The sequence below is a fragment of the Anastrepha obliqua genome, chromosome 2 (assembly GCF_027943255.1).
Source record: "Anastrepha obliqua isolate idAnaObli1 chromosome 2, idAnaObli1_1.0, whole genome shotgun sequence".
Taxonomy (NCBI): domain Eukaryota; kingdom Metazoa; phylum Arthropoda; class Insecta; order Diptera; family Tephritidae; genus Anastrepha; species Anastrepha obliqua.
In genome coordinates this window covers 56,998,233-57,021,375 of record NC_072893.1, presented here as the reverse complement: position 1 = coordinate 57,021,375, position 23,143 = coordinate 56,998,233, and the positions used below count along the sequence as shown (strand labels likewise).

The window sequence follows — 23,143 nt, the reverse complement described above, 5'->3', positions numbered from 1 at the left end:
TTCTGAATTACCATACCATCAGTTTGCTTGGTAGCTGAAGTAATTTGTCTTATATCTTTTTTTTTTGAATTCTCGCAGAATATTTGAAATATGGCGATGCCTTCCGCAATGCCAATTGCCAGCTTATGTATCAGCCTAGAACCATTTAACGAACAAGTCGGCCGGTGTATCAGTGTAATTCATGTTAATGAGCAACTTCATAATGGAGACAAATGCATATGATTGTCTCCATCAGTATTTCTAGTCACTCTTTACGTCGGTCGTCGTAGCCGAATGGGTTGGTGTGTGACTACCATTCGGAATTGAGAGAGGATCGTAGTATCGAACCTCGGTGAAATGAAGAAAACATTTTTTCTAATAGCGGTCGCCCCTCGACAAAAAATATCTGCCGTTCGGAGTCGGATTGAAACTGTAGATCCTGTCATTTGCGGAACAACATCAAGACGCGCACCACAAATAGGAAGAGAAGCTCAGCCAAACACCCAAAAAGTCTGTACGCGCCAATTATATACAAGACTGCTCGCGCAGCTGATGCACGGACATCATCATGGGGGTGGTCATCAAAAGACTGCAACGACACGTGAAATGGTTCCAAAAATTGATGAATCGACTTGAGCGAATTCCCCGACGAATTGCCAACCAAATGCCGAAAGAACTGAAAATATCTGACCGCCGCATACTGAAAAATTATCTCAGAGTAAGACCTTACAATATCCAAAAGGCGCATCATCTCACACCAAAGCAGCAGCAAGTCAGACTTGAGAGAGCGACGGAGTTGCTTAGCTTGGTCGAAATCGGTCAATTTCCGAACATTGCGTTTTCTGACGAGAAAATGTTTCAAATTAAGCAATTCGTAAACTCCCAAAGCGACAGGGTTTATTTGACCGATCATTCATACGAGAATTTCAGTCACCGATTGGCCGCCAGGAGGCACCACCCACCACAGGTAATGGTTTGGGCTGCTATAACCGCAGATGGGCGGTCTCCAATCGTTTTCAGCGAGATTGGCGTCAAGATAAATGTGAAATATTATCGGGGAAGTATTCTGGAGGTTGCTTTGAAGCCGTGCGCAGACAAATATTTCTGTGGCAGACAACAGGACTCGGCACCGTCTCACAAACGTCCAAAGTAAATGATTAATCACAATCGACGCGCTGAAAAAAGCCATTGCCCGCGAGTGGGCCAAATAACTGCAAGTCACATTCGGGCAGCTTGCGATTCATTTTTGGACCATCGCAAGGCCATAGTCAAAACAAGAGGTGGTCATATTGAGGAAAAGTAAATTCATTCTTAATTTTATATTATTATTCACTATGAATTGAATAATAATAAAAGTAATTTTTCAAACTAAATTTATGGTTCTCCCTTACTTTTCCTTGCTTAGTAAGAAACTCAATGAAAAGCACAAATTCGACTTTCTCTGAAATATGGTATAATTTCACTCTATCGTTTGTTTCTTAATCTCATTTTTCTTTCTCGACCAAAATGTCATCGTAATTCTTGTACGAAAGTTGCATTTTTCGTATGAGGAGAGAGCATGCAAAGTGTTACCCAAGTCACAAACCAGGTGTTGGAGAATTCGCGACAAAAACGGAAGTCGATTCCGGAAAAAGCATTAAAGAAATTGACTGATGAGAAAAAAATTGCATTAATTAATGGGTTAATTATTTATTCATTGGCATATGTAAACGCATTTTTCGAGAAGTGCGTACTTTCGAAGGAATACAAACATTTGAATAAATAATAAATATCTTGTGTTTTGACAGATTCCCGGTAATTTTTTGAAATAATGTATGAACCCTGTTTATAATATATGTATGTACATTTGTAACAAAAACTGTCTTATTCTATAAATGGGTTGGTACAGTAATTCCGTTAAAGGCTACTGTATCCACACTAATTGGCAATAAGGTCATTATTGCAGAAAAAAAAGGTTGTTGAGCTTCCAATATTTTTTGGTAGCTATGTTGCGAAATAAAAACTAAGTTTTTTAATACGTTATAATTTATATTTTAATTTAATTGCGTGGCCGTGTTTACAAAAAGTTCAACTGCTAATGCTAATTAGCGAATATTTGCACGTATATATATATGTGCAACTAACATAAACCACAATTTGAAGGTTTAATTATTATAACTTTATTCACTAATTAATACCACAATTAAAAAGTTCATAATTTTATTCACTCTGGTGTTCTAACACGTTCGAAACAAGAAACAAGAGTGAGTCAGGAAGAACTTAATAGCTAAGAACTTACTCTAAAGTAGTAATTGAAATTATATTATATACAGTTAGAGAGAATAATAGGGAATTGTTGTAGAGACATAATGTCACTCCTCCCTTCCTAAGAAATTGCTATATACTTAAACTAAATACGTAAAATTCAAAAGAAATTTAATTTAATTATGTTAATGGATTTTAGTAAATACAAAACATCTTCTATTTAATTTATATTAATTTGGTTACACATTTATTTTTCTTTTTCGCTTAAATTGGCTTTTGTATTTTCTTACATTTCTATTTTTAAATTTGACGACAAAATGTTCATTATCATCCTCTGCTTTGACTAATTTTACTTGCCTAAATGGGTTTTTCGATTTATCTAAACGTTTTCTGGAATTTTCCGCACTTACGAAATTTGTATCAATAGCAGTATCTTTCCTTGTAGAATTAATATTTTGGATTCGTTTCTCTTTAATTAGTTGCTGATTTAGTTTAGGAGACAGTTTGTTAAAAAATTATATTATATTATTATTATATGGGGTCTCACCAGTAGTAGAATGTACAATGTTATGGTTATAAGTAAAAATAGTTTGCTCTATTTTATAATATTTTAATTCTTGATTATCGGAAGTGTTAATTATTCGAAGTTTTTCGTTCAAGGTTTTATGTAAGCGCTCGATGTCACCAATACCAGTTTTACCAGTAGTCACTTCCAACTTTACATTTAGTTGTTCACACCACTGCTTTATATTCACATTATTTATACCTTGGTCTTGATCTATTTTAAGTACCTTTGGGGGGCCCATAACATTAAATACTTTTAATAGCGCTTTCTTAGTTTCTAACCAATTTAGTGAACTAATTTCTTCCACTATAGCATATTTAGAATAAATGTCTATACATGTCAAGTAGTGATGTTTATCCCATTCCCAAATGTCAACAACAAATTTTTCTCTTGTCTCGTAGACAGGAGGTGTGACTTTTAGAGGAATTTTAAACGCGATGTGATCATTTTTGCAATGATTACACAATTCACACTCATTTATGACTTTGGTGATTTCTTTTAAATAATTTGGAAAGTAGTACTTTGCTTTAAAACAATTGGCAAGATTTCGATACCCTGATGCAGCCCTTCAAGGTGAATTTGTAAAATTTTTGTTTTAAGGTCAGCGTATTCAAATATATTTTCTAACAATTTCGTTGCTCTAACTAGTGAATTTCGTTTATTTTGAAAGACCGATTTATACACATTTTGAAAAATTACAAAGTCATAATCGTTTGGTATATATATAACAACTTTAAAATTAAGCAGATACTTACTAATTATTTCTTTTATCAATACAGTGCTAAGTTCAGTATAAGTTACTGTAGTTAAATTATTTTTAAACACATTTTCTGTTTTGAACGAATTTTTGTCACCTCGTATTAACTTTAATTGCCGCTTGAATATATTTAAGGGTCTTTCTGTAATTTCTATGAAGTTTTGAGAGTCTTCAGAAGCCGAGTGAATAGTTGCTACAACTGAATCATCTTCGCCACAGTTACATTCCTGAATTTTAATTCTTGATAACGCATCAGCAACGTAGTTTTCTTTCCCAGCAATATATTTCACTTCAAAATCAAACTCGTTCAATTTGATTTTCCACCTTTGCAACTTTGAATTCGGCTCCTTCAAATGGTGTAGCCATTGCAAAGGTCGATGGTCAGTGTGAATAACGAACTTCCTACCAAATAAGTATGGCCGAAAATACTTTGTTGCCCACACCAAAGCTAGCAATTCCTTTTCGATTGCTGAGTAGTTAAGTTCATGCTCATTTAACGTACGGCTCGCATAGCACACAGGTCGCCCATCTTGGCTTAGGACTGCCCCTAGAGCTTTATTCGACGCATCTGTTGTGAGAGTAAACATTTTTCTGTAATCAGGATAAGCTAATATCGGATCCTTAGTAATCAGCAGTTTAATTGTATCTATTGCTCTTAAATACTTTTCATTAGTTGAGTCGATTTTGTTACCCTTTTTTAAACAATGCGTAAGGGGTTTAGTTATGTTAGAAAAGTCTTTGATAAATTTGCGGTAGAACCCTGCTAAACCAAGAAATTGTTTTATTTCTTTTTCTGTTTTAGGAACGGGGTATTTAAGAATTGCTGCCACTTTATTGGGATTTGGTTTTATCCCGTCTCTGGTAATAATGTGGCCAAGAAATTCTGTCTCGTTCTTTAAAAACTCACACTTGTTTAATTGGATTTTTAAATTAGCTTTACTTAATCTATCAAAAACTTTATTAAGCGAATCGATATGCTCCTGTAAGGATGTACTAAACACAATTATGTCATCTAAGTAAACTCTGCAATTGACATCGATTAAACCATCCAGCACCGTATTCATCAGCCTCTGGAAGGTCGCCGGAGCATTTTTCAACCCAAAAGGCATTCTGAGAAATTCGTACTGGCCATTTTGTGTTGAAAACGCTGTCTTTCTACGATCTTGGGGATCCATTTCTATTTGATGGAACCCCTTTGCTAAATCTAACGTGGTAAAATACATACATCTGCCCAATTTGTCGAGAATTTCATCCATATTCGGTATGGGAAATTTATCGCTGATGGTAATATCGTTCAACTTACGATAATCGACAACGATACGCCAGTCTTGAATGCCCGATGCATTGACCCTTTTTGGCACAACCCAAATAGGCGCAGAGTATGGCGAACTACTATTACAGATAATTTTCTGGTCTAACATTTCTCTAATTTGCTTGTTCACCTCCTCCTTGTGAACTTCTGGGTATCTATAGGACTTTGCATAAATTGGATTATCATTGATTGTTCTAATTTGATGCTTAACTGAGCTTGTAAATGTTAATTTTTCGCCTTCCTTATAAAATAAGCTACTGTATTTATCTAAAAGAGTTTGCAAATTTTCACGCTCTTCTTCATTTAAGTGGTCTAACCTAAACATATTTTCTTTTGAATCTTGCCTTATGTCTAATTCATCCAACAGATTGATACACTCGCTACGAAAGATTTCATCCACGAACTTGTATTTTACTCCATTCAAAGTAATAGCTTTGCTTGGTATGTCTATATTTGCGCATAATTGGTTGAGTGCATTCCATCCTAACAATCCATCGAAACTATTAGAAAAATCATATACGTAAAATATTATTTTATTTCTTTTATCGTCAACTAATTCCTGCGTGTAATTTATATTTATTGATCCGGTAACGGTTTTTAAAGTTATAGGGTCGGAAGAAATTATTTCACTATTTATAATATTTGGCTTGATTAAGCTTACTGAAGAGCCAGTATCAATCAAAAACACGCACAGTTTGTTTTGAATATTCAACTGAATTCTTGGTAATTTCCCGAGGCCTGTAAATGAAAATTTTGCTCATCTTGTTCCATAGGTACTGGAGCACCGAATCGTCTAATGCGAGACTGATTAGAGTTAGCTCGATTTGTTCGAGTACCAGCTTGAACGCTACGCTGATTAAAACGAAATTGATTTGAATCAGGTACTGGCATATAAGGAACGCGGTGTTGGGCACTTTGCTGGCTGTAGTGCGGCATATTTTGTACTCTACTACTGGGAAAAGGAGGTTGGTACGGATAAAAACTAGTATCTACTGCAGAAGAAAGTGGATAGGGATTGAAAATAGGAAAATTTGGTACATAATTTTGGAAACAATTGTCTTTATGCATATTTTGCTCAGCAGTATTTTGCTTACTAAGATTTACGATTTGCTTATTTTCATTGTATTCACCATTTTCTTTCAAAATTCGAATAGCATCTCTTAAGTCAGCTGGTGAATTAATATTAATCAAAGCAGTAAGATGATTCGGTAACTCTCTTTTCAATGTTTTTAAACTTATTTGTTGTAATTCCGTTTTCAAAAAATTTTCCTGAGAAATACCTAAATTACCTAATTTAATATGATCTCTTATTTTACATACTTCTTGATTAATATCATCACATAATTGTTTTACACTCTTGCTAAGCTTAATATTATCAATTGACAATATAAGAGTAGTTATGGGTGTATGCTCAATAAATTCACTAATTAATAACTCGCGTAGTGTAAGCCAATCAGATGGTTGTTCTCTCCTTATTACATCCAAAGCTGCTCCACGTAGTGTGCTTACTATACACTGGAAGTAGAAGGGCTTCTCTTCATTTGTAAGAGAAGTGAATGGCGGAATGATGTTGTCAATACTGCCAATGAAGAGCGATAGGTAATTTCTGTATCCATCGAAAGGGGAGACTAACTTAATGCTTTGCACGACGCGGTCTCTTCTTTCTCTGATTTCTTCCATGGTTATTCTTTTGCAGGTACTTATATGCAGTGAGCCGATTTGTGTGCAAATTTCGTGAAGCTGTTGGTCTTGCATACGATATGTTTATTGTTGTTGTGCCTAAAACCGAACGTCTATTTGCATTGCGCTCATTAACATTGTTGTTTTTATTCTTCTTTCTCCATTCTTCGACCGCTATTTGACTTTGCTTACAATTTATTTGTTGTTGTTTTTTTTTTTAAATTTCCACAACCGCTTCAGTATGAACAGTTATTTTCATCAAAATGTTTCTTCTTCAATTTAAACTTTAATTTTATAAATGTCTTATTACTTACATAAGTAGCTTCAAGTTTTTTTTGTTTTTTTTTTTTCTGTTTTTAAATGCTTATTAACGCAAATAGTCCAAACGCTGCTCACTTGAGCTTGTGTATTAGCTTGTTAATATTAATTTAATTATTAAAATTATTAAAAGGAAGTTTTTGCGAAGGTTCGTTTAAAGAATCATTTTCTTTGACTCCGCGACTGCGCCACTAACATAAACCACAATTTGAAGGTTTAATTATTATAACTTTATTCACTAATTAATACCACAATTAAAAAGTTCATAATTTTATTCACTATGGTGTTCTAACACGTTCGAAACAAGAAACAAGAGTGAGTCAGGAAGAACTTAATAGCTAAGAACTTACTCTAAAGTAGTAATTGAAATTATATTATATACAGTTAGAGAGAATAATAGGGAATTGTTGTAGAGACATAATGTCACTTGCATATGTAACTGTATTAGGCAAGCGAAAGGAGGAGTAATGTTATGTATACATATCTTATGCTAAGTAAATGCCTGCGTATACCTTGTATTTTTGTATGTTGTGCATATGTAACTGCATTAGGCAAGCGAAAGGAGGAGTAATGTTATGTATACATATCTTATGCTAAGTAAATGCCTGCGTATACTTTGTATTTTTGTATGCCGTTAAGCGAAAAGGAATATTGTAAGGAATGTATAAAAACTGAAAAATAATATAACATGACATTTTAAGGTGACCAGCTAACATAACATTTTAAGGTGACCAGCTTATATAAATTATAAATATTGGCTATAGTTAAGCAGTTACTTTGTAGGTTGTGGAACGGGATTAGCTGCTGCTCCGAACATCCTCCCCCCCGTTGAAAGGTCAGGGCTTTCAACAGAAGCATTTACAGGAAGGACGCACAGCTTATTGATAGCTCTACGTGTAATGCCAGTAGGTGTACGCAAGACGGCTACTCGTGCAACATCGTCAGTTCCAGTGATGAGTTCAACTACCCGTGCCAAAGGCCATTTTAGTGGAGCCGTGTTTTCCTCTTTGATACACACAATGTCGTTGACCTGGATTCTAGGCTAAGGCGTCCGCCATTTAACTCGCTGCTGTAGAATAGTCAGATATTCTTGACTCCAACGCTTCCAGAAAATTTGTTGAATGTAGGATACGCGTTGCCATTGGTTGAGCCGGTTATAATTCAGCGAAGTAAGATTAGGTTCAGGAAAAGCGGTTGGTGGGCCACCAATCACAAAGTGACCTGGCGTAAGCACATCAAGATCTTCTGGATTCTCTGAAAGTGGAACAAGAGGTCGCGAATTTATTATAGCTGTTATTTGACATACCAAAGTACGCAATTCGTCAAATCCAAGAATTGAGGACCCAACTGAACGATATAGATGCTGCTTGGCTGTTTTAACCGCTGCCTCCCATAGGCCCCCAAAATGCGGCGAACGAGGCGGTATGAAGCGCCAATCAAATCCATTGCTAATGCAGTAGTTATTAACTGCGCTACGATGATTTTCATTGAGGACTAAATTTCGTAAGTCGTTTAACTCGTTTCTAGCGCCTACAAAGTTTGTGGCGTTGTCTGACCAGATGCAGCTAGGTATGCCGCGCGTAGCGACGAAGCGTTTGAGAGCGCCTAAAAAGGCGTCAGTAGAAAGATCTTTTACTAGTTCTATCCAAATTGCCTTTGTTGAAAAGCAGATGAAGACACTCAAGTAACATTTTTGTGGAGATTTGTTGCGAATTTCAGACTTATAATAAAATGGGCCACAATAATCTACCCCAGTTATCATAAAAGCCCGTGTAGTCTGAATGCGCTCTTTAGGTAAGTCAGCCATGATATGCTCGAGAAGACGCGGTTTTGATCTACAACATATGATACACCTTCGTATGGCTCGCGCAGTAGTTTTCCTTCCTCCTATGGGCCAAAACTGCATGCGAAGAGAAGCAAGCAAAGACTGCGGACCTGCATGGTGGTACTTACGGTGATAATGTGTTATTATGGCGAATGTCAGTGGGTGATCCCTTGGAAGGATGCATGGATGACGTGCTTCAAAGCTGAGCGTTGAATGTCTTAGTCTGCCACCTACACGAATAAGGCCAAAATCATCTAAAAATGGCGACAGTGAAGCGATGGGGCTTGAGGCGTGAACAAACTTATTGTTTTTCAAAGCCACATACTCGGACCACAACTGCGCCCTTTGAACGATGCGAATCAACAATTGAGTACCGCGATGAATATCCTCAAACGTGAGTTGCGAAGTTCTTGGTGAGATTCTGCTTGTTATAAACTTGTTTACATATCCAAAAATACGCTGCATCTTGCCAAACGAATTTATGTACTTAAAGGATAGTGTTAAGTCGGTTCGATCATTTGACAAGAGCAACACCTTTTGTCGAAGTTCTATAATTTTAGTTTTAGGTGCGCAAAATTGGGGCCAATTGTTGTCAACTTCTCGCAAGAACGAAGGCCCGTGCATCCAAAGTGGAGATTGTGAAAGTGTCGTTGGTGAGGCTCCCTTCGACAAAATGTCAGCAGGGTTTAATTCTGTAGGAATGTAATGCCATTGCATACCCTCTGTAAGTTGCTGTATCGCGCTTACCCGGTTAGCAACGAACACATTAAATTTAGATGGCTCTTCACGCAGCCATGAAAGCACAATCGATGAATCCGACCAACAGTGAAAGCGGCCGGCGAAAAGTTTCATTTTGAATATCCCATTTACTAATTCCGCAAGCAAGGCAGCAGCGCAGAGTTCCAGTTTGGGTATCGTAAGTATCTTCAATGGAGCGACGCGAGCTTTGGAACACAGTAGATGCACTTGCGCGCGGTCATCCATTATCGAGCGAATGTAGATACAGGCACCGTACGCTTCGATACTTGCATCACAAAATGCATGAATTTCGACGGTGGCTCCAGGCTGCAGTACGTACCGAGGGAATGATAAATGCTGCACTTCGACGAACTCGTTGCGAAATGTAGACCAGGCAGTGTTCAGTGAGTGCGGTAAGCTTTCATCCCACTCCAGCTTATCCCTCCACATGCGCTGTAAAAGAATTTTTCCTCTGGTCAAGGTGGGGCCAATGAGTCCAAGCGGATCATAACAACGAGCTAACGTAGACAACGCCGATCGCTTGGAGTTTTTGCAACATTCAGGTTGCGACGTAAACGAAAATAGCAGATTGTCATCAAACGGCTTCCAGATCAAACCCAATGCCTTGGTGATGTCGCTGCCGTCATTAAACTTAAGCAAGTCTTGTTTATCAGCATCAGGAATATTACGAAGAACATCTGGACTATTGGAACACCATTTCCTTAGCTGGAAGTTACCTCGAGCGAGAATATTCGTTGTTTGTCGTTTGATTTCTTCTACTTCTTCCAAAGTATCGCCACCACTTATCAAGTCGTCCACGTAAAAGTCTCGAATGATGGTTTGCGAACCAAGTGGATAAACTGAGGATTCATCCGACGCAAGTTGGTGCATTGAACGAATCGCTAGGAATGCTGCAGATTTAGTTCCATATGTTACGGTGTCTAATTTATATATATTTAAGTCATCTTCAGGAGAATCACGCCATAATATACACTGGAGCATGCTATCCGGTGGGTAGATCCGGACGCATCTATACATTTTGCAGATGTCTCCAGTGAGTGCAATCGGAAACGTACGAAAACGAATTAAAATATTGAAAAGTTTGGGCTGAATTGTTGGTCCAGTCATGAGTAAATCATTAAGTGACAAACCCGAGGTTGTAGCTGCAGAACCGTCAAAAACAACTCTTAATTTTGTTGTAGTACTTTCGTCTTTAATGACGCAATGATGCGGCAGAAAATATTTGCACTCATGGATAGCAGAGTTTGGAACTAACGACATGTGATTGAGGTCACGATACTCTTTCATGAATGCACAATATTTCGCCTTGAGCTCAGGATTACGTACGAGTTTTCTTTCTAGGTTTTGAAATCGGCGTCGAGCTTGTGAGTACGACTCACCTAACGAATCTAAATTTAGCTTTATTGGCAGGCGAACCGAATATGCGCCTGAGGCTAAACGAATGAAATTTTGCTTGAAATGCAACTCACAGTCAAGCTCCTCTTTGGAATTTTTAGAAATCGGTTCAACGACATGATCGATCTCCCAAAACTGCCGGACTAAATCATCCAGCCGATCATCAATACTGATATCTGTAGTTGAGCTGTGACTTGCTACGAATGTTGAAAGTTTGGGGGCTTGTTGCTTACCGCCAGACAGAACCCAGCCAAGACGAGTTTTTTGAAGTAATGGTATTTCAGGTGCTAATTGAATCTGTCCTACGCAAAGTAGCTCATAGAAAAGTCCGTTAAAACCAGGATCAGCTAGTTGAATGTTTGAGGGTATGTTCCAATTAGCGATGTTCATTGAAGCCACTGGTTGACTATCGGTAATTGTTTTCACCACAACAGCAGTGATATTTGTACAAAAATCTGAAGTCCGCGACTTCAGAACTATATCAACGGAGCACCCATCAGTCGAAAAGCTTGCATCTCCAATGCCGGAGACTGCGACCAATGATTTCGTTCTAGTAAGTTGTAGCTGGTTAGCGAAACGAGTTGTAACGAAGTGAAGCTGCGAGCCCGAATCTAGGAGGGCGCGGCAAGGTACGAAGGTTCCGGCACGATTTTTAATTAGAACAATTGCAGTGGCGAGAAGCACAACATCAGGAGAAGGAGTATGAGCATGGGACGTGACAGATAATGATGCAGTCCTAGCATTCGATTCAGAAATAGTGCAAGGTGCTTGGCACTGAGTAGTTGGTGGAATGGATAACCGATCAAAATGTAACAGTGTATGATGCTTCGCTTGACAGCTGCGACAGGGTCCCGATTTGCAGTCACGAATCTGATGACCTTTCTTCAAACAATTAAGACAAAGGTTGAGCCTTTTAGCTTCTTTCTGGCGTAGATTTGGCGCCAAATTGACGTAGCGTTGACAACGATAAATTACATGTTCGGGGGATTCGCAAAATACGCAACTACCTACTGAGCTATTCGAAGCCACAAAAGATTTTCTTGGATTTGTACTCACGCTTTTGATGACTTTTACCGGAATGCTAGCTTGTGTCTGCAATGCATATTCGACGTTTTCGAGTGTACGACAGCGTTTTTCTAAAAATCCAGCTAGTTGGTTCCAAGAGGGTAGGTCGTTGCTTGTCGAATTCTCCTCCCATTTAGCTTGAGTCACCTTGTCTAACCTTTGCACTATCAACTGAATGAGGGTGCTATCGGATATTTGTTCTTTTGAGCCGATAGATTGTAGAGCGCGCATGTGCGCGATTGCCTTGTCTGTCAATGCCCGCAACGTGTGTACGGACGAATCCACCTTGTCCAACTCAAATATTCCCCTGATGTGTGCCTGAAAGATAAGACGTTTATTATCAAATCGTTTTTGTAAAAGTTCTAATGCAATTTTGTAGTTAGTGTCGTTTATCTCGAGTGATCCCACGGTGTCCAGGGCAGCACCACTAAGGCAAGACCGCAAATGTTGAAGCTTGTCCACTTGTGTCAGTTCACTGTCTTTGTCGATTACAGATGTGAACATTGCGTAAAAATTTGTCCACTCCGTGTAAGCCCCACTAAATTTGGGCAACGTTAGTAGTGGCACACGCGAACGATTTGCGTTTACAATTATAGACTGTGTGTCCGCGGTGTTCATCCGAAAAGTTGAGCAATGTTGTGAAGTACTGCGCTTCCCGATCTCCCGTTGCAGAGTGGCTCTGAGATTGACTAGCGTGGTATCGAATTTGGCAGGTAGGTCACTGGTAATCGACTCGAAGTCCAGTTCCTCCAAACTTGTGTGGGTGACCGAAAAACTGGATTTCAGCTCCACCAATAATTCCAGTATTGCGTTGAGAGCATATTCATCCTTACTGTGCAGATTATCAGGATCCAAGTCGGTGGCTATACTTTCAAGGCGATTAAGTATAGCTTTCGATTTCATCTTCAGAAATGTCACTCGGCCCATAGGCGGACCCATAGTCGGCCCATTGGTTGGACCAACATCATACGTATCGTCTCTTGCTGGTGTACCAGTAGCCGGGCTGAATGGCATGGCGAACAAATAGGTTAACTAAAACGCTGCGCGACACGTATAAAAAAATAGGTGCGTTATACTAGACGACAATGTTATAGGGTAAAAATAAATGCACCGTATCTAACTGGCCGGAACAACTGTTTTCCAAAATTTCGCCACCGGTTAATAAGTTTATTGCACTATTTTACAGTTCCTATTTACTGTCTTATGCACTCCGCACTAAGTACACAACAAAAAACAATGCTCGAAACCGCAACGGGAAAATATGCAACTTTAATTTATTTAATTTAAATTATTAAATTAACGCGAAAAAACACGGCGATCACGTCGGGGTCACCAAATGTTGAGCTTCCAATATTTTTTGGTAGCTATGTTGCGAAATAAAAACTAAGTTTTTTAATACGTTATAATTTATTTTAATTTAATTGCGCGGCCGTGTTTACAAAAAGTTCAACTGCTAATGCTAATTTGCGAATATTTGCACGTATATATATATGTGCATATGTAACTGTATTAGGCAAGCGAAAGGAGGAGTAATGTTATGTATACATATCTTATGCTATGTAAATGCCTGCGTATACTTTGTATTTTTGTATGCCGTTAAGCGAAAAGGAATATTGTAAGGAATGTATAAAAACTGAAAAATAATATAACATGACATTTTAAGGTGACCACTAACATAACATTTTAAGGTGACCAGCTTATATAAATTATAAATATTGGCTATAGTTAAGCAGTTACTTTGTAGGTTGTGGAACGGGATTAGCTGCTGCTCCGAACAAAGGTATTTTAAACTAAATTGAATTGCGGTTTTGGAACAGTGACCATATCAAAAATTTGCAAAACTTATTTCCTAATACTTTAATTTTGCTTTTATTTTATCTCATTCCTTTTTTTTCTTATATATAATATAATATATGATTTAACTTCTGTATGGCAAATTATCCATTTAATGATAATCTTAAACCAAACTGCTCTACCTTCCATAAAATTACCAAGGTTTCAATATACCTTTACATACCAAAATGTGCCCTAAAAGTACACGCATAAGCATTCAAGTTAGGCATTTCTTGGTTTCATCACAATATGCAGGCAAAACTGATGAAAAGAGCCCTCCAAAGTTTTTGATGCAGATTTGAGGTTTAGCCGTAAGCTATTTTTCATAGTAGAACTTTTTCATATGGCTGTTGATGTTGCAAAAAAGTCACAAGCAACAGAGGAATGTGCAAGGCTTCGTTGTATAGTTTACGAGTATATAGTACGTAGCTTCCATAACGTTGCGGTTGAGAAGAAAAAATAAAAAATAAAATAAAAATAAAAAATTTAACGAGTTAACGGAGGGCTAAAGTGGTGTGAGTATTAAATTCTTAGAATTTAGATTAAACTCGCTGCTAGTAACTCACGTTCTCTCACAACAACAATGCTACAATGTAATATAACTATTCTCGTAGTTGGTATGACAAATTCTAGTCGCACCACTGCCTCGGCCACAGCCTGAGCCATGACAGTCCAGGCCAGTGTTACAGTTTGTCAAATGCCAAATGCATACACGTTAGTTACTTTGTTTTTGCACACGGTTAAGCCGACATTTATGATGAGTATGAGATAGTATGCTGCCATGCAGGAAAATCGACCAAACTGGTGCACTGGTAGTGAATTCCGGTTGCGTTCCTGCCTTTTCCATATAACAACTATGAATTAACATGATGCTGTACTGCGAAGTATTAGTTGTGTACTGCAATAGTTCGGAGTTAGTTCCAAATAGCAGGCTAGATGAGAACTAGCGGCGCAATAGTTTGGTTCTAAATGCGAGAGATGAGAACCAGTATGCTCTGCATCTATAGGGTTTTTTAATAAGACAAATGCTATTTTTTAATATAAATGATCGGATGTTTATTTCATTATAAAGAGGAAGGTATGCCGTTAATAGTGGAAAATAACATCAGGCAAATGACCACTACGACCATGCTTACAGGGCAATATCCCTTTCATGAAATTTTCCATAACCGAATTGCAAAGTGGCTGTCCTATGTCCTCGATAGCTTCACGAATTTCATCACAAAGTGTTAAATCACAAGATCTCGGTGGACAATTGTGATCACCTCTTCGCGAGATAACACGGTCCGGAAATTTTTTCCGTAAAAAATCAATGGTTTCGTTGCTTGTGTGGCACGTAGCGCCGTCTTGTTGAAAATAAACATTGTCCAGTTGTCCAATTCCGGCCATAAAAAATCGTTAATCATCTCTCGATAGCGCAATCCATTCATCTGTAACACCTGTTATTGGAAAATCCTTTATATTAGTTTCGAACCAATCCACAGTGGCCTATTCTTCGAAATGATAACCAAGTGATCAGGTAGATTTTGATATTTATTTCGACAAAATGAACTAGAGGACAACATTCGCGTATGTTTGTAAATTTAGTGACGATTGTTTCCTTTCACATACCCATTAAGCTCTCGAAAACTTTAACATTGTTTTTCATTAATTTTAAAATTATGAATAGTGTAATGTTGATGTTTTTTGTGTGTTATTTAGTTAGTGAAAGAGATAAATTTTTACAATTTTAGCGAGTTCAAGAGATTTTCGAATTTCCCAAGAATGACTTCCCTCACGATTTCCATTGGAAAATCACAATTCTTGAAGAGCTTATAATTTTGAAAATTTTGAAAAAAACTATAAAAATTGTGAAGAGCAATTAATTTCGAAAATATAAATAATGAAACAACAAATTAAGAATGCTCATTTCCCAAATATAAAAAAGTATAACAAATAATTGAAGTTCTTTTGGAGAAAACAGATCGCCAAAGTATAGGCATTAAGATATGAATATTGCTATAATTTTTAAACATTTTAAAATTTTTGTTTTTTATAATTAAATTTATTTAAAATTGTTTTCAATTTATTCCAAATTTTTTGGTTTTTAGGACGAAATAAACTCTTAAAAATTTGTTTTTCGGAAAAACTTACTTCTATTTTTACTAAAGAGCTTAGGGAACAGTTTTTTGTTTGTCATTTTTGAAAAACCACATTTTTGGTGCTTGCTATTTTTTTTTAATAAATATATTTGGATTAAAATTAAAAATTTTTTTTGGAAAAAAGAATGTAGATACTTTTATTTTTCAGGATGGAATATAATTTGAAAAAAAAGGGTTTTCCGAAAAATTTGATTTTTCACAAATGACAAACTCACTCCCTCATATTTTTTTCTTATAAGCGGTAAGTAATTCTCATAACTTTTCGAGTTATTTCAAATACGTACAGTGAGCAAAAGCTGAGTATCTGCTCACTAATGTACGTAGAGGCGGTTCGATAGATTTACACATGGACGTAACACACGAGCACTTATGTTTACCGTTCGTTAGATTAGTATTTTCCAATGATTTTTCGCTGATCGGCTGTATAAGTATATTTGAATACGAGTATGTCTCGAAAAGTTATGCGGATGCCACTATGGAACTTTCAGAGATTACTAAGTATAGACTAAGCTGTTAATGAAAAATGAGAAATATTTTTGATAAGGGTGTTTTTCATAATTTACGAAAAAAAAGAAAATTACCCAAATAATATACATTCAATTGCTACTTAAATTTTATATGTAATTTTAAGGACAACTAACATAAAATAAAAAATAAGTAAATTACAAATACCAAATAAATAATTTGAAGAAAATAAATTTATTTTATTCCAAAAGAATTTTTTAAAGTATATTTTATTCTAAAAAATTAAAAAAAAAAATGGAATAATGTTCGAAGGAAACCGAAAATATTTCAAATTTAAAACTTTATACCAAAATTATTAAATTATTCATTATATCAAATTTTTTCAATTTACTTATGGTTCTATACTCAAGTTTAAAAATAAACTAATTTTCAGAAAAAATCGCAACATTGTCTAAAATGCTTTGATTACTTATCTTGGAATCGTTCAGCCATAGCTTTGTCTATCAACAAAAAGGGACACACGTTTAATATCATCTATCATCTCATAAAAGAAAAGTGTCGGAAACTTTATATTCATTTATGTGCAATTTCGAGGTCAGCAATCTCGAAAATCTAACTATAACATTAACATAACCTTGAAAATATATTTGAAACAATTTTCAGCTGACACTATTCATTTACAAACAAAATATGTATAGTCCCATATTGTATCCGCTTTTTGAACTTCGAAAAAAAACATTTTGATTTGTAATTAGCATCCTTACAAATGTTATTTTTTTGGGCTTCTGGCCAATTTTCTGAGTCATTCAATTCTAGGAATTGTATGCTAATAAATTTTAAATATCAAAATCAAACATGTGACCTGGCACTATACTTCTGTTATAGAAAAAACATACAACTCAAGCGATTTTACGGAATCAACCACAAAATTTTCAATGCTGTTTTTATTTCATACTTTGACGTAAAAATGACGTACAGATTTATCAATATCGTTTTTATTGATATTCAAAGGCGATGCAATAGCATAATTTTTTTAGACTAGACAAAACTGTATCATCTACCAGCCCAATTTGATCCAGCAACTTACTGCATCAGAAGTCTTAGTCATCACATGAGGCGAAAAGCGATTGTTTACATATACAAATGTAAAGTGTGGGGATAGTTTTCCGCCGTCACACCATCCTACCTCATACACAGGTGTCGCTACTCGCTAAACGGCCAGCCAAGTATACTCGTACTATGTTATGCTTCACAGTTTGTCGAAATCTAAATATGATGCTTTCCATTTCAATTCAACCGGGCTACTCGGGTCATGTTCTTCGATTTCGATGTAACTTAAATATGTTGCTCTCTGGTCAAAATAATGAGACACGTATTTTTTTGTTCGCCCGAAAAATTTTTTTTTCAAGAGTTATCGGCAATTTTGTTTTTCGGCTCAAACTCGATTTTTTTTAATTATATAAGAAAAAAATTTTTTGAAATGCCCATAACTTAGTCAAAAATGAACCGATTTTAATAATTCTGGGTTCAAAATGATCGTAATTACTTACACAAGCGACTTCATGTAGAAACAATTGCAAAAAAGTAGTTGAAAATTTTTTATTTAGTAAAAAAGAAAAAAATTTAAATTTTTTCAAAATTCAATATTTCAAAAAGTGCATTTTTTTTTTTTTATAACTTTTTCCAAATCAAAAAAACATCTCAAACTTTAATTGAGCTGCATGCCTAGTAGCTAAAATGCGTTGTTTTTGAGTAATGAATTTTTAAGTAAACACCCTGTTTCGCACTTTTTGTTTTTTGCAAAATAAAAAATTTTCAACTACTTTTTTGCAACTATTTCTACATGAAGTCGCTTGTGTAAGTAATTACGATCATTTTGAACCCAAAACTATTAAAATCGGTTCAGTTTTGACTAAGTTATGAGCAATTAAAAAAAATTTTCTTATATAGATTATTTCCATTTCAATTCAAAAGGGCTATTCGGGACATGTTCTTCGATTTCGATGTAACTCAAATATGTTGCTCTCTGGTCAAAATAATGAGACACGTACTTTTTTGTTCGCCCGAAAAAATTTTTTTTCAAGAGTTATCGGCAATTTTGTTTTTCGGCTCAAACTCGATTTTTTTTAATTATATAAGAAAAAAATTTTTTGAAATACTCATAACTTAGTCAAAAATGAACCGATTTTAATAATTTTGGGTTCAAAATGATCGTTATTACTTACACGAGCGATTTCATTTAGAAATAGTTGCAAAAAAGTAGTTGAAAATTTTTTATTTTGCAAAAAACAAAAAGTGCGAAACAGGGTGTTTACTTAAAAATTCATTACTCAAAAACAACGCATTTTAGCTACTAGGCATGCAGCTCAATTAAAGTTTGAGATGTTTTTTTGATTTGGAAAAAGTTATAAAAAAAAAAAAATGCACTTTTTGAAATATTGAATTTTGAAAAAATTTAAATTTTTTTCTTTTTTACTAAATAAAAAATTTTCAACTACTTTTTTGCAATTGTTTCTACATGAAGTCGCTTGTGTAAGTAATTACGATCATTTTGAACCCAGAATTATTAAAATCGGTTCATTTTTGACTAAGTTATGGGCATTTCAAAAAATTTTTTTCTTATATAATTAAAAAAAATCGAGTTTGAGCCGAAAAACAAAATTGCCGATAACTCTTGAAAAAAAATTTTTTCGGGCGAACAAAAAAATACGTGTCTCATTATTTTGACCAGAGAGCAACATATTTAAGTTACATCGAAATCGAAGAACATGACCCGAGTAGCCCGGTTGAATTGAAATGGAAAGCATCATATAGTTCAGAATCAGAAAGTTTTTTCGCCAGCTCAGCTTTCCCTGCAGGGTGACTGCAGTCACCCATGCTTATAAGCGGGTAAATGTGTGCGTATGTGTGAACTAGTTGCTATTTACATGCATGCACATGATAAAATCCTGCTGCTTTTTTTAGCATCTGCTTTTGTATTACGTCACACGCATTTTAAATGCCTTTCAGCATATGAATGCTTACAAATGAATTTACTTACTGCTTATAAGTATCTACATAGATATGCATAAGTATATCTCCGTTATGCACATGATTCAAGGTAGAGATCTCGGGTCACGCAAGTTCCCTGCCATTCATGGACGGCGGAAGACTTGAGGGTTTTTGTATAATTGTGGGAGAATATCCAGTCGGACACACGCGAGGAGAGGCTTGGACAAACATCTAACAAATGATTTGTAAAAATAAGTTTCAAAAACTTTTAAATTTTTTAATCAGTGTAAGTCAATTTACCATTTCATAAATGCATACAAAATTATCTCTTTTTCCGCATGACATCACAGAGATATGGAGTGTAAAGATAAAAGAATTGTTTTATTTCGAATTTATATGCTCGATGCATGTCTGGATAGTTTTTTTTATCTTAAAATAATACAAATAATTTCACTGAACTCTTCTTTTATCAGTTTTTCGTTCACTTTGCTAATGGCTTGTTTACAAAATTATGTCGCACGCAACTGGCAAATTTGTCAGCATGCATAGATTTTTTTAATTCTTTGCTGTTTTTTTTTTGTTTTTGCATGCGATGAACTACGGGAAAAATTACAAATTTTGTTTTGGCCAACAAAAAGACAAAAAGATCAAGTTTTATTCAAGCGTGAAAGTTTTATAGCAGAGAAATGGATGACTTAAAACTCAACATACCCCAATTATTAGCTAATAGGTTAGGTTAAAATGGCTGCCATTGCAAGGGGCCCACTTGGACAAAATTTAAAATTTGATTTAGGAGAGGGGGAGAAACGAGACAGAATCCAGAGCTTGGATTAGAGGATGACGGCCAACAGTGGCGATTTACGTATGTGTTAGCCGCTCCAAGCTGCTGATGAATTTCACCAGATGTGTGACATTTAAACCTGCAATATCCGCTGGAATTAGCAAATAAATTTTCACAATTTTTTCAATGTTACACCCATCGATTGAGGTGTGCGATTATTCCAACTGAATATTCCAGTTGATGACAAAATACGCAAGGAAATCACAGACGTTGCAAGAAGGTGGAATCTGTAGATATTATTTAAGCTGAGTGACTCAGAAAATTTTTGTCTATATTCGTATGAGCACTCAAACTAAGTAATCTATAACCGAAGCGCTACTTTCGTAGTCTGCAAAGACTCCGTGGACGCACTGGCGCGATCTGACAGTGTAGTAAGCTATGGGTTTTCGTCCATAACACTGAGGGACTATAACAAAGACAAGACGTTTAATTTAAAGGACCCGGTTGGAGCTGAGATAGCCCCCACGGCGGAATCTGGCTCCATTCCTAATACTGCTACAGCGCTAAGAAAGGCATCTGCTGACGGCAGTATCTCTTCCTTGTTAGATAGAGTACTTGATACTACTCTCACTGATGAGGAGGAGTTACTGGCGTCAGACTCAGATGATCCCAACAAAACGGTGGTGGAGAGGAAGCCCAGTAACCAGGATGTTACGGGTTCTTCAAATTAACCTTCACCACTCAAAGGTTGCGTCCGCCAACCTCATAATCCAAATGGCCAAAGGTGGACATCATATTATCCTGATTCAAGAACCATGGGTATCACATGGACTTGTGTGCGGACTAAGGACTCAAAAATATAAACTGATGTATGCTCGCAACAAAGGTAACCTAGAGCGTGCGTACTAATAAGAAAAGGGATAAATGCTTTCATGCTCTCTAATTACAGGGACACCGATCAACTGACCATTAGCCTGGAGTCGGGAAATGAACGGATGTGCCTATCTTCCTGCTACCTCGCACATGACCACGAGGAGCTACCGAGATCAATATTCAAAGATCTGGTAGCGCAGGCGCAGAAGCTTGGCGCAAAGCTAATTATTGGTGCGGATGTAAATACGCATCACGAGATATGGGGCAGTACTGATACTAACGCTAGAGGTGAGTGTCTCTTTGATTATCTGATAGGTACTAAACTACAGATTTGCAATAAAGGTAATAAACCTACTTTTGTCATTAGTAATAGACAGGAAGTGTTAGACGTTACTTTTGCTTTTGACTCCGTTATTAACAGAATTAGGAACTGGAAAGTTTTGGAAGAACATTCCTTCTCTGACCATAGATATATCTCTTTCGAGGTTAGTAAAAATCTAACGAAACCTAAGCCTGGTAGGAATATCAGGAAAACAGACTGGGAAAAGCATGTAGATTGTATCGGGGTTACCCTAGGAACATGTCCATCAGTGGTACCGCAAAGCATAGAAGGACTAGAAAATTTGGTGCACAAAATTACCTACAACATGAATACTGCCTTAGCGGAAGCCTGTCCCATAAGAAGACTGTGGGGTAAACCTAAGCCTAAGTGGTGGACAGTTGAACTAAGCAAGCTTCAAAAAACAAGCAGAAGTGCTTTTAATAAGGCAAAGAAAACACGTCTCGCAGAAGATTGGAAAGATTATAAAGATGCTCTGAAAATCTACAAGACGGAAATCAGGAAGGCCCAAAGGCAATCTTGGAAATCCTTTTGTGAAGAGGTTGAGGGGGCAACTGAGACCTCCAGACTTCGTAAGATCTTAGCGGGAAGTCCTCAAAATTGGGAACTACTACAGAAAAGTGATGGCACGTTCACTACAACCAGTAAAGAGTCTTTAAAACTTTTACTCGACACTCATTTTCCAGGCTGCTCAGACATTACTGAGCATGACATGGAAGATACAGTACACTGTCGTGAAGTCAGAATAGGTTTAATATGGAGAGGGAAATGTAGCTCAGCCCCCGCGGTTCACAATGGAGCCATTTCGTTGTCTCTATGTGCGATGCGACTGCCAAACCTAACCTAACCTAACCTAGTGAGTGGTTGCTCGTGGAAGAGTCTTTTTCAGCACAAACCTATTATGTCGTCATTTTGGAAATCATAGCGCCTCTGTATTCTAGTTTCTCTTTGCGTATTCAAGTAGGTGCTGCTATTTGGCAAATCTATTTTCCAATAAAAGAGCTAAGACTTCAAATAATCTTTATTTCTTTATTGAACATAAGTTCTTTATTTCAGTAGTACGTTTTGGACTCATGAAGCAAAGCTTAAGGATCGTAGCTAAGTGTGCTTATCCATTATCATGTGCATAAGTACTAACTGCCAAAACTCTCAAATCCTAGTGCTACTAATTTGGTCACATGACTTCGAAGCTTCTCTTCTCTTCGCTCGAATAACCATTCTTATAAAGTGAAGTCCAAAATATAAAAGACTGACATCATAAAAATGTTTTTGATGGCGCCATCCTTTAAATGAGCTAGGGCTTTGGGAGTTATATCCCCAGCTGAGTTCCAGTGAAAGCTTTGTGGCATTCGGTTCAGTGGAAGCGAAATTATTGCGTCCAAAGTTTCAGGATGATTATGTCATCGGCACAAAAATGAGTTTCGAACAAAGAGCTAATATCAAATTTTGCTTTAAAATGGGAATTGAAGAAAAAAGATTATGGCGGTGGATGCCTATCTCGTTCTAGAGTTCATGAGTGGCTTACATGTTTCCGAGACGGTTGTGAGGACATAAATGTCAATGAACATACGAACCGCCCAAAATCAGTAATCACCGGAAATCACATCAAAATTGTTCGTAATTGGAGTTGAATATGACCTGAAACACTCTTTCGAAAAGCTTTTAAATCGCGCAAAATAGTGTATCGAGGCCAGATGGGACTATTTTGAATAAAAAAAATTGAAGTTATCACAGCAAAGCTCTTGTCGTTTCTATTTTAGGTCTCAGTCTGGTTTATTTTGGACTTCACCATGTATTATAGAAAGGAATACTTGAACGAC

General features: G+C 36.5%; 1 protein-coding gene across 1 annotated transcript; it reads right to left on the bottom strand.

Moving 5' to 3' along the window:
• Positions 1-7,897: 7,897 nt before the first annotated feature.
• Positions 7,898-12,913, bottom strand: LOC129238164 (uncharacterized). Its single transcript, XM_054873199.1, has 2 exons — positions 9,400-12,913; positions 7,898-8,460 (listed from the first exon to the last, which is right to left on the bottom strand). The coding sequence occupies exons 1-2, from the start codon at positions 12,911-12,913 to the stop codon at positions 7,898-7,900; spliced, it is 4,077 nt and encodes a 1,358-aa protein (XP_054729174.1).
• Positions 12,914-23,143: the final 10,230 nt, after the last annotated feature.